General features: G+C 36.3%; 1 protein-coding gene across 2 annotated transcripts in view; it reads left to right on the forward strand.

Annotated features, from left to right (window-relative positions):
* Positions 1-12488, forward strand: part of NAA15 (N-alpha-acetyltransferase 15, NatA auxiliary subunit) — a 38900-nt gene that overhangs the window by 23363 nt on the left and 3049 nt on the right. Inside the window, exons 12-19 of one of the 2 annotated variants that reach the window (XM_086746383.1) lie at positions 111-263; positions 2049-2177; positions 4505-4718; positions 5883-6076; positions 8109-8217; positions 8811-8909; positions 9613-9756; positions 10777-10874. In XM_086746383.1, coding sequence (XP_086602509.1) covers positions 111-263; positions 2049-2177; positions 4505-4718; positions 5883-6076; positions 8109-8217; positions 8811-8909; positions 9613-9756; positions 10777-10874 — 1140 coding nt within the window. The remainder of the gene's footprint in view (positions 1-110; positions 264-2048; positions 2178-4504; positions 4719-5882; positions 6077-8108; positions 8218-8810; positions 8910-9612; positions 9757-10776; positions 10875-12488) is intronic. The other variant, XM_086746384.1, reaches the window with a different exon arrangement.

The following is a 12488-nucleotide window of genomic DNA, read 5'->3' on the forward strand; positions in this document are numbered from 1 at the left end:
AAAACTATTAAAAAGTATCTAAAAAATAACTAATTCTGTTAAACAGTGAGTGGGTAAAACATGCATGGTTTATAATTATTGAATCTAACTTGAATTTCTATCTCTTTAAGCATGCTGGAAATATTAAAGAAGCTGCAAGGTGGATGGATGAGGCTCAGGCTTTGGACACAGCAGACAGATTTATCAACTCCAAATGTGCAAAATATATGTTGAAAGCAAACTCCATTAAAGAAGCAGAAGAAATGTGTTCTAAATTTACGAGGGTTTGTTGCATTTAACTATAACTCTTCTGAATAATGTGGACCTAATCCCTTGTGAAATAACTTTTTGTGTTAACTTTCCACTCACCTTTACTATCATCTTTAAGTTCTGCTTCAGATTGCTTGTTTCACTAATAGTAGTCAACATGAGGCTTTGAATTAATCTTGGATAAGCATGATTCCCTAGTGTTAAGTGAAAACTTTAAACTCGTATTTGATTGTTTTTATCAGATAGGAAAAATATAGCATGCCCATTTTAGAGGTAACTACTTGAAAAAATAATTTTATGAGAAGTCTTTTGGTTTAATGTTGATTCTGTAAGATCCTTGAAAGATCTGATAATGTCTTGTTTGTTTGTTTCCTTTTTTTTTTCCTCTTAATGATACTAAGTTAGAGAATTCAGACTTCTCTTGTAATAAAATTTCTGCGTGGCTACTGGGTGAGTCTTTCTGAGGTGTCTTCCTTTTGTGAACAAGGTTTCATCCCTAAGGCCACGTTTAACAGTGATGAAGGGAAGCTGCATGTTGTATGTCTCCTTTTTTTTCTGTTTTGTTTTGTTTCGCTTTGTTTTGTGGCTACTTACCCATGACCAATTAGCTGGCATTAAAAATTTGCACTGTGCAAATCGTTTAATTCCATGCATCAGTTTTCTGTCCCTGCAGTGACCCATTCTGATATGTTGATGATCTCACAGGTTAATTACTTGTAAGATTGACTTATTTTGCTGTTATTCTTTCATAACTGAAAGTCAAAACAGCTCAATGTAGTGTTTACAGAATATTTGGCAAATGATAGTTTAGGAATACTGGCAATATCACTTCTGTGTTGTCAGTGGGAGGCAGGCAACGAGCTATTAGGACCTACCCACAGAAGTAATCCTATTTTGTTTGTTGTCCTGTTTTTCTCTTCCCTCGTGAAGAGCAGGCAAAACCTGGAGTAAAGTAGGTTGAATAGAAGGGTATTTGTAGGGGGAAAGTTGAAGGATTTTTGTGAAATGGAGGTTGTGTGCAGGCAAACACGAAAGTAGGAGAAGTTCTGTTTTATATAAGCTCAGTAGTTTTATGTGGAGTTTTTGATGCAAAACTGTTATGAATCTGGGTTAATTGACCTCTCTCAATGACTTAAGCAGTTTTAAGATTATGTCAAAAAAGCAAGCATACCAGTTGCCCAAAACTGAGCTTTAAAAATATAATTTGATAGTGTTGCTCTATGTAATCTTTTTAATCTCCTTTTGATCTTATGTCTAGTGCTTAAATACAAGCTTCTTAGTTAAAAAACAATAATTAAAGACGACCATAATGAAAATGGAACTAACAGTTTTTCTGATTTTTAGCTGCCTAAATCAGACTGATTTGAAGACTGCCTTTCTGTCTGATTTGGGCCATTCTCCTTACCTTTCCATATGAATATTATCTGTCATTTTTTCAGTTTTGGCTCTTGGCAGATTCTTGAATAGCCTGGTTTTTGCAAGATCAGAGTGAAGTCAGAATGAAGTCTCTCCTATCCTAAAGATGAGGAACTGTCAACAGTTAAATGGTCACTACCTGGCTATTCATTGTGTATTTCTCACTCTTGCGATAAGTGGAACATAGAGGAATTTTTTTTTTTTTATTAATGAATACAGCAAGTCCACCTTAACTGTAGCATTTCTGATTTGCGGGACTCTAGATTTGAAATTTAGCGTTCTTTCGATAGCCTCTTTGTACTTTTAATTAGAAAAGGATTAAAGAAATGACAGTTAACAAAATGCATTAGACTTTTTTTTAATAATGCTGTTTTTTCTTTTAGGAAGGAACCTCGGCAGTAGAGAACTTGAATGAAATGCAGTGCATGTGGTTTCAGACAGAATGTGCACAAGCTTACAAAGCAATGAACAAATTTGGAGAAGCACTTAAGAAATGCCATGAAATTGAGAGAGTAAGTATCTAGTTAAACTTCCTAGGTTAGAAAACACTAGCTTAAGTTTACTGAGCAGTAAGAGTATACTTCATGTAGCTTCAGGAGAGATTTTGTTTCTTGTTGGCTACTGGCAAGTTGATTAAATTACATTCCCTCCTAAAAATGCCATTGTAAGCTGTCTATTGTAAAGAAATTTCGTAAAGTCATTTGAAGATCCAGGAAAGAGCAGAAGACCCTCAGAAATAATCTTATTTGTGGCAGGGTACATAAAAATATATATTTGGGTGTGTGTACTTCAAGTCCAGAAAGAACATGACTGAGCTGACAAGCCGAGCCTTAAAGTAAAGGAAAGATGTTGCCTAGGTAATTGTTAAGCCACTGTATTTTAGAGAGAGAGAATAAACATAAAAAAAACTATCAAAAATATTAAATATATTCTCCTTTAAAAAAATAAGTTATTAGAAATATAAAGACTTCTTAAAGTAGAAATTGTATCCAAAAAGCGGGGATACTTCACATTAAATGCAGGTCCATAATAAGGTAAACAAAAAAATTTGGATGCATAACTTCATTAAAAAAAAAAAGGTATAGGTTGGGGTTTTTTAAAGCACTTTAGGGTCTAGAAAAAAGGCCAGAGAGCTGAGGGTGTAAATGAAGTGCTCAGAGAGGAGAACCTAGTAGGAAGCTCTGCCTCTTTGCAAGTAGAGAGGCTTAAGGAGATTTCAGCACTGATGCTTTTCTGCAGAGGGGAGTAGTCTGTGGAATATTCTCAGATTAGAACAAATCAACAAAGTAATTCATCGGGACCATATTGTGTTCACACAAATGCTTTAAATAAATTTGTGTAAAATCCTCTTAAAAGAATTTGTGTAAGAAACTACTGGTCTTGTAAAGTGTCTTGGGTACCAGCAGAGGTCAGCAAATGAAGAGCTGAGTTAGGCCACCCTAAAAAAACATTTCTAAGGAAGTAAGTCACTATGTTTAATTTTTTATTGGAATAATTAAGTGAAGGTGTAGTAAAGCTCAGTAAAAAAAAAATGTTGTATTCAGAAACCATCAACAAAGATTTTGTAAGAAAAAGCAGTGCCTCTTAAATCTTTTAGAGGTGCTAGTTATGCTTAAGACAGTCTAGTTGATAAAATGTGTTCTGAATTTCAGAAACACTTTTCATGTCATACTTCACACTGTAAGGGATCTAAACTATCTCAGAAAAAAGGAGGGAAGTTGATCTCGTGGATTTAATAGCTGGTTCATGGCTGGAAAAAACAGAGTAGGAGCAAATAATCAGCTTTTACAAGAAAATGAGTTTATCATGGAGGTTATTAAGGCATCTCTCTAGGGTCTCCATTGTTTGATACATTAATAAATGATCACAGAAAGGGAGTGAGTAGTGCAAGGACGCCACTTGCGCTGTCTCAATACAAAATGATAAAATAACACATGAAACGTAATGGTCAACAGTATACTTGATGAAAGAGGGACAAGAAGAATTATTTGCCTATGCTTAAGTAGTAAAAAGTCTTTAATAAATTACTGCTGCTCAGGAAAGAAATCCAGGAACCATTGTAGACAGTCCTGCAAAAACTTCCTTGGTGTGAGGCAGCAGTTAAAAGGACAGTGCTGGGAATTAAGTGACTAGAGAAGTAGTACTTTTTTTTCCATTATATAAATCTGTTGTACTGTTTACGTCCGAGTATCACACCTCCTTAAAAATGTGTTAGTAATGTAAGTGCCATGAAGAGATTACAATTAGCTTGTCATGGTTACTATTTTGTTCTCAGCTTTGACAAGCCACAACAGAGTTTAGAATAAAGTTGTATGAGATCATAAGTACATGGAGAAGTTGAAGAGGGGAATGACTTTTCACTGCTTCTCAAACAAAAACAAGGGGACATCAGGTGACAATGAGGGAAGCAGATCTTGAACAAAAGGAAATACTGTCTCACACTGTATGTGATCATGTGCAATTCATTGCCACAGTATTTGATGGAAGTCAAAGTTACACTTCTGACTGAAAAACGTAGAGGAATTCCTAGAAGATAAATTCAAGTGTTTAAATACAATGAATGTAGAACCTTTGTCCCTTAAACTGCAAATTGTCAGAGGGTAGCTACTGCTAAGAGATTGTGAAGTAGGTGAAGTTTAGTTCTGAGCTCAGATGCTTTCTCTTCTTTTCACCACACTGTTTTTGGAGGGTTTTGTTAACCCACATTTTTAAAGGTTAGGATGTATTTCTCAAACAGCAGGCTGCTTTTTTTTCTTTGGGGAGAATGTATTTAAAAAGTTAACATTGGTATCTGATTGTTAATACTTGCTAAATAATGTTATGTGTTATGTTGTGTTAGCATTTTGTAGAAATCACGGATGACCAGTTTGACTTTCACACTTACTGTATGAGGAAGATTACCCTTAGGTCTTATGTGGACTTGTTAAAACTAGAAGATGTACTTCGACAACATCCGTTTTACTTCAAAGCAGCACGAATTGCCATAGAGATATATTTGAAACTTCACGATAATCCCTTAACAGATGAAAATAAAGAACACGAGGCTGATACAGGTATTCAACCTTCAGGATTTATTAAATATGCAGTTTTGCTAATTAGCAGATATTTTATGAAGATCCAGCTAGTTGACAACTGTGTAGCCAAAAATAAGAGTTTTGTCACAACTCAAAGTAAGCAAATTGTAACTTGGCCTGCATGTAAAAGTAGATGTTCTACTAATACTTGTTTTTATTTTGATTATTATAGAAAAATGTCGAGTTTTATAGTGACAATTGTAATTCTTAAGTAAAAACATGTTTGTGTTATTAAATGGCTGAGGAAACATGGAATTCTTGTTGTTGGTCCATGAAATAACAGATTGAAGCAGATGTGCGTAGTGGTAGCTCTTTCTAAGCATTTTATTAGTGTGCAAAAATTTGATTATGTAGCAACTTAAATTTTATCATCTCTTGCTTCAGATGTAAAAATAATGTTTAAATTCATCAATGTATTTTTTTCCCTCTTATCTCTAATTGGGAGAGCAGCTTAAGTGATTGTGGCTTGGGCCACCTCAAATGGTGTGAACAGAGGCTGTTGAATCCTTCAGGAGGAATTTGTCAAGTTCTTAATATCTCTTATCACAGTTCATTTGTGTGACTTCAGGTTCAAATTAAGACAAGTAGAAGTGTAATAGAATTTCTTGTAGCCATGTTCTAATGTGCTTTTAATTAATTCTCCATGCTTTAATTGGAGAGAGGAGAGGATCTGAATGTGAATCACATGTAAGATGTTTGTAGGGCTTTAAAAGCAAAGCTGGAACTGTCTGTGCCAAAGTGCAACTGTTTCACCTTATTTTTGTTAGACCACTTAATGACTGCGTTAAACATAACTTGTGTTGTGTAAAGCCTAAGGAGTAAATCAGTGTGTAATGGTGTGCACTTCTACTCCTGGCACTGGATTTGTGGAATCATGCAGTAATTATTTTGTCCCACCTTTACTGTGTTATGCCATTGTTCTAATTCTTCTTGCCCTGATTTCACAAAGGAATTTGTGAATTATGAAGCAGCAGCGTAGATTGTAAAATAATCTATTGATAGTAAATAAACTTTTTCAAATGCAACGGCAGCATTACTAGTTAGTAGATACAGTTTAAAAAAGATGATGGTATCTGACAACTGATTGAAAATGTTAATATTACACATCAACATTGTCTGTCTTTGCCCTTTGCATGCGTACAGCAAATATGTCTGACAAGGAGCTAAAGAAGCTACGAAATAAGCAGAGAAGAGCGCAGAAGAAAGCCCAGCTAGAGGAGGAGAAGAAGAATGCTGAGAAAGAGAAGCAACAGAGGAATCAGAAAAAGAAGAAAGATGATGATGATGAAGAAATAGGAGGACCGAAAGAAGAACTTATCCCTGAGAAATTGGCAAAGGTGCTTACTAATGAAATTTCTAGAAAAGTTACAGTGAGGACATGTACAATTTGAAAGCCATTCAGATAACTTGTTTGGGTTTTTTTATGGCTTCTCTTCACAGACAGCATCATTTTATTTAAAGAGTTCTAGGGATAGTTTTTTCGATGTACAGTCAGCAATGTGATGAAGTCGCAGCTTTTGTGCCTAGTTCTCAAAGGCAGTGATTGAAGTCATAGACATTTGCTACAGGTGGAATTATCTTCATGTGTGTATTGCACTAACATGTTGATTATACCCTATTCCTAGTTGATCGGATGGAAATCTTTCTATTCTGTATGTAAGGTGATTATCATTTGCTCTTTATGTCCCATAATAATTTTTTATTTATTAAGTGTAGACAACCTGTGAAAGAGGAGACATTGAAACAGTGAATGCTTTAACAGTATTTATTTGTGTTTGTTTTGAATGAGTGGCAGGGGGGAAAGGATAAAGCAGCTGTTTGGAAATAGCAGTAGACTAGACTGAGATGGCTTTTGAGATCTAGATAAAGAACTGTAGATATACCTAAAGGGGAGGTGACCCAGAAGACTATACTTGTGCTAAAAGTTGTACCTGTAAGGAGCAGGAAAACACTTTATAAATGTGGGGAAAGAATGAAAAAAAAAAAAATAGACTGGAAAAAATAATTTCTAGTAATAGTAGTATAGTATCAAAGTAATGATCAATATGATATTTGGTGTTTTTCACATTACACGTAGAATGAATACTGTTGACTCTTGGGGACATAATATTTGAAAGCTGAGACAGTGAACTGCGCTCTGTAAGCAGGAAGCAAGTAACTTCAAAAACTAGTCATTTAAGAATATTGTGGGTTTTCTCAGTGTTTCGCTCACTGGTTGCAAGAAGCAGCACTCTAACTGCAGTGCTAGTTAAGACTGAACTGGTCACAATGGCATGTACTGAGACTGTTTGGCAAATCTTCCCTAATTATATTCCAAATTTAATCTCAAAATCATTATGTAGATACTTGTAAATTCAGCTGGTTCCCAGTGCCAGAAGGCCATTTCTGACGTAGCTGATGTCACTTGCTAACGGTTTTCCTGAAACGCCACTATACTTAGGTGGATATGTAGCTTTGGCATTAAAGGCATAGCTTTGAAATCCGTTTTATTATAGGTTCCAAATGCATTGACTGATGCATGCAAACTCATAACAGCATGTATAAAAGATGCATTTTTTTTAATGACAGCTGCTGTAGTATACAGTTAGTACAACTCCATAAGGTGTCCATCATTGTCTTTGACTTAATTATTTGCAATGAAGTATATTGCTTCAACATTACTAAATCGCTATTGACAGACAACCAACCATTAAATTTTGTATCTGATTCATAAGAGAGTAGCGTGTGTTCATAAAAACTTAAATCTGAAGGACAGCAGACAGTTCTTGTTCAAATTATCCCTCACCTCTGGAAGCAAAAGATCTGTCTGTAAAGAATCTTTGCACAGAATTAGTTTTTGTTAAAGCTGCCTGTTTACTGGATTATGCTAGCTAGGACCTGGAGACCATGGCCAATATCTAGTTTACTTCAAGCTTGCTGTTAGTATCTTGGCTGGGAATGTTGCCATGACCTGGCAGCTTTCAGAAAGCTGTCTGAAGCTCACATGAACAGACTTTGTCACTGCCATAAAATAGTCATCGTTTACCAGCGTCTCCGGCCCGTGTGTGCAGATTGGCATGAGGAACCATACTGCCCATTACAATGCAGGTTCAGCTGCAGCTGTGTTTACTACTGATGCATGATAGAAGGCAAAGACTTGTATCTGTGCAGGAAAATGTGGTTTGTAACCATCACAAAGCAATTTTTTAGACTTGGCAGTCTATGTTTAAATACTAATATTGAGTGAAAGATGCAAAATTTGTAAGCATCTTATGCATTGCCTTTTGAGAGTAACTCTCTGATGTGACTCAGAAATAGCTAATTCTGTTGTTGTAGAATTACAAGGTTTAAACTTTGACTTAGTTGTGTGACACTTCCTTGAATCTGTAGGTTGAAGCACCTTTGGAAGAAGCCATTAAATTTTTAACACCCCTGAAGAATTTAGTGAAGAATAAAATAGAGACACATCTTTTTGCCTTCGAGATTTATTTTCGAAAAGGTAGGTGAGAAAACTAATGAAGGAAAGCAATTTGCGGTTCATAAAGATTTATATTTGCATTTAAGCAAAAATTATTGATGAGATATGAGAAGTCAGTCCCTGTCGAGACATACAACTTGTCATTGGACCAACAGCCCAGCCATGAGCAGCCTGTGAAGAACCATAGTTTGAACATTTGGTAATTATCCACTTTCTTTGCTGTGTTTAAATCTATAAGCAATGAGACTGTAGTTAATTCTCCCAGCTTGCATTTGCCCTAGTTATTTGTTTGTATCTATAGTTCGCAGAACTACACACTGTAAAGAAGTGGTGTACAGTTGCTAATGAGAATTGGTCTTTTGAAACACTTGTGAATTCTTCTGTCAGTTAAATATTATGCTTTAAGAACTTGCTATGTTCAGATTTGCTTACTAGTTTTTAACAGGCGTAATTCAGTGGTGAAATAAACACGTTAGAAAAAAATGGCTGCTGCAGTACCCTCAGTTTTCATTTCTTCTGACAATTCTAATTTCAAACACTAAGTACTCTTGCAACATAATGCAGTGAGTTCCAGCCACAGGTTTTTGACCACTTGCCAACGCTTTCTTTTCCAGAAAAGTTCCTTCTGATGCTTCAGTCTGTGAAGAGAGCCTTTGCTATTGATTCTAGTCATCCTTGGCTTCATGAGTGTATGATTCATCTCTTCAGCAGTGGTATGGATCTATATGTGCTTCCAGATGATACCTAACCTACATACAGTCATTGATTTTTAGTTTATAGACTTAGCATAATTAATTACAAATACTTAATACATGTATTATCTTTTTAAATAACTGATTCATGCAAAATTAAGTGTGTTTATTATCCAACTGGATTTAGTCATTATTCTGACAAGTATTAGTAATTCTCTTTAAGACTGTGAGTTGTATAGTGAACCCCTGAAAAAGAGTGAGTGAAGAAGTGGAAACTGCAAAATGACAATCTGGCTTTTCTGCTGGTAGACTGTGTTGGTGTGCCAGCAGAAGGCTTAGAATAATGGCCTTTTTAGAAGGTTGGAAGGATTCTCTCCTTTCCCTTGCCCCAAGGGTCACCCTTCCTGTTGATGGTTACAGACTAGATGCATTCAAGAAGACTTCTGTGACCTCAATCTTTCAGCCTAACAGGCTTTCATCAGTAAGGAGGAGAATGTGTTGGAGTAAAAAGGCTTTTGGTTTTTTTAAGTGTCAGAAAACTGTCACAGTTAAGCTTTTTCTAACCAGGTGCAGTTATTTGGCGTTCTGAATTTCATGCCTCTTTGAGATATGGGGGTTTTAAAACTTGTATTAATAATGTAAACATAACAAATATTAAAGTAGATTTTACTGTGGCTACATGTGCTTAACTCTAACCTTTTTTTTTTTTTCCCCAATTCAATAGTGTCTGAAAGTAAGGATCTGCCTGATGTAGTTAGAACAGTGTTAAACCAAGAAATGAATCGACTTTTTGGAGCAACTAATCCAAAGAACTTCAATGAAGCTTTCCTTAAAAAGAACTATGACTCACTACCACATAGGTTATCAGGTATTTTGCCTTTATCCTTTTTCTGCCCTGCTTCTATATTTTCTGTGCTTATCTAGCAGTGGCATCTCAGTATCAGCCCCAGTGATGTAAAAAAAAAAAAAAAAAAAAAAATCCCTTTTTCTATCAGGAATGCTTTTCTTCTCTCAGTTTTTGTGACATGACTACCAAGCTGTCTGTGGTTTTCTTTAATTTCTTCTATATACTGCGAAAAGACAAACTTTTTTGACCACTCTGCCCTGTTTTTGTTTGATGCATGCTGATTGTATCGTAAGACTGCAACTGTATTTAATGCATCTGTGAAATAGTTTGTATGAGCCATGGTATATGAAGTAGTATTTTTGAATTGCGAAGGTTTTTTTGATACATGTATTTGAAGAGGCTGACTGCCAAGAGAAATGCGCTGCGTGCTCAGCGGGCTAGGTAACACCCAAAGCTATTGGTTAGTGACCACATATTACAGGATGTAAACCACCCAGGAGAGCAGCATGACTGTTGTGACTTGGTCTGGGCTCAGACCTGGCCACAGAAAGCAATGAGTTTGCCCTTGCACCTTTTCTGGCATCAAGTCCCTTCCACCACACCTGTGCCGTGGGACTCAGAACTGTGTCGTGACGCCATACTGTAACAAGAGCCCTGTGTGCATACCTCTTCTGTGCCCTGATTTCTGTATGAAGGAGATGTTAGCGGCGGTGCTGGAGGGAACGCAGTGTGTTGCAGCAGGTCTGATTTGTTATGTTTGCTGCCTGGGATTCCATAGTACACTGCAAAATGCCCCTACCCTGCAGTATACCTGATGCCTGTTTGTTTTAATGCTTTTCCTAGCCTTGAAGGGTAAAGTTGAAGCTAAGCTACCCTTCTGCTTGCTCAGGTGTCAAGCTTTAATGTTCCAAGTGGTTCCATTTTGAACTACTACCGTAGAGTTCAGTATCCCCTCTTAGTCATTTTATCTCTATTTTATGTTTGTATATAAGATGGTTTTGGTCATCCACTGGGTGATGAAGCTTATTTTTCCTCCCATAGCTGCCAAAATGATGTACTATTTAGATCCTTCCAGTCAGAAAAGGGCAGTGGAGCTGGCCATGACCCTGGATGAATCCCTTACTAACAGAAATCTTCAGGTAACAGATATTTATAAATTGTAAACAACTTCTGGTATATCTATGGAAGCTTTATGCAAATTATGGAGGTAAGAGGAAGCTGAAACGATTGCCATGTCTTATGGTAAGGAAGTTAGGTTGTCATGTGAGAGAAGAGGGGTATCAAGTTCATCTGAACTGAAATATTTAATGTCCTTTTCACGTGTTTAGCTTTATTTAGTTTTGACATATGAAAATAGCTGGCAGCAGAAACGGTGTTATTGCCACAGCTTATTAAGCTTATTAAACACACAAGCATTCACGTGGCAAAAGGTGCCAAAGCTCCCCAATAATAAAAGATTGTAGTCTGTCCAAGCTTTAGCTGTTACACAGGCGACAGTTCACAACAAAAAGATTGCCTTAAAAGTGGCTCAGACTCTGAAGACTTTCCATATTCATCCCCCTGCAAATTGTCTGAATTATCTTAGTTTTAATAAAAGGTGCAGATGCATGTTTTGGCCTTAGTACGTAGTTAAGTAAAAAGCTTATCAAGTTTTGAAACTCTGCTCCATTCTGATGGTCATAGAATAGTCTCCCTGTGCCACTGTCACCATGCCCCTTTCCCAGCTTCCCCCCTTCATCTGGGAAGGCTATCAGTTCTGACTTGCGATTCAGACTATTTGAGAGAAGGTAATTTTTTTCTAGTATCTTCTAGGTATATCTTCTATATGTTTCTTCTAAAGAATTAATAAACCTTTTTTTTTCTCCTATGACTGCATGCTGACAGACCATTACCTGACAAAGCAGAGGAGGAATAAAATGTCCTTTCTTTTTTCTAGTCTTTTCTAAACTGTTTCTGTATCCTGGTCAGGCTGTTTCCTTTGGCATCCATGTGAGAGTGTCTAGCACATTTAATTATTAGAGAGATTCCTTGGCAGGCTGTGGAAACTTCAGGACATTTCATTCCTCTCAGTTCCTCTAGCACTTTCTTTCTTTCTTGTACTCTTTATGTCTTGGGACTCAATAACTTTTTAGATCTGTTGCTAGTAAAATTGGTGGACTTTCTAGTAAAATTATTCTTTTGTGGGCAAAAATTAGCATTTTCCAAAAAACATCCCTTTGGAAATATACTGGGTTCAGCAGAACTGTAACTGGGCAGGATTTTAAGTTCACAATTTTTTTTGACAGAGAGGGGAAAGACAAGAAAAGACAACTTGCCATGATTTATAAACTTGCTCAGAATGTTAAAGATTCGGATCCTTTCTCTAGCTGATCTGGTTATGTGGCACTAACTCATGTGCTTATGTATAACAAGTACATTTTTAGCAGTTTTCATAAACTGTTTTCTTGTTTGAGTGTTTTGTGTGTGTTACTTTGGGACTGCTCAAACAGTGCTTAAGATAGGTTATGAGTAGATTTAGAAAACAAAAATTAAATTGCTTTCAACAGCATTCTTTTTGCCTCATAGCTGTGGATTTTTCCTGAGAGTGAGATTCTGGGAATTGGACTAGGGAAAGACTAAAATGTAACAAAAAATGTTTGGTTGCTGTAGAGGTATTTCGGTAGGACTACAAGAAGCGTTTTCTGATTCAGCAGTGCATAAAGATGATATATGCAGCATTGTGATAAAACTGGAAAAGTTCGATTTCAGCATTC

This window comes from Chlamydotis macqueenii, chromosome 4 (genome assembly GCF_036417535.1).
Source record: "Chlamydotis macqueenii isolate bChlMac1 chromosome 4, bChlMac1.mat, whole genome shotgun sequence".
Lineage (NCBI taxonomy): Eukaryota > Metazoa > Chordata > Aves > Otidiformes > Otididae > Chlamydotis > Chlamydotis macqueenii.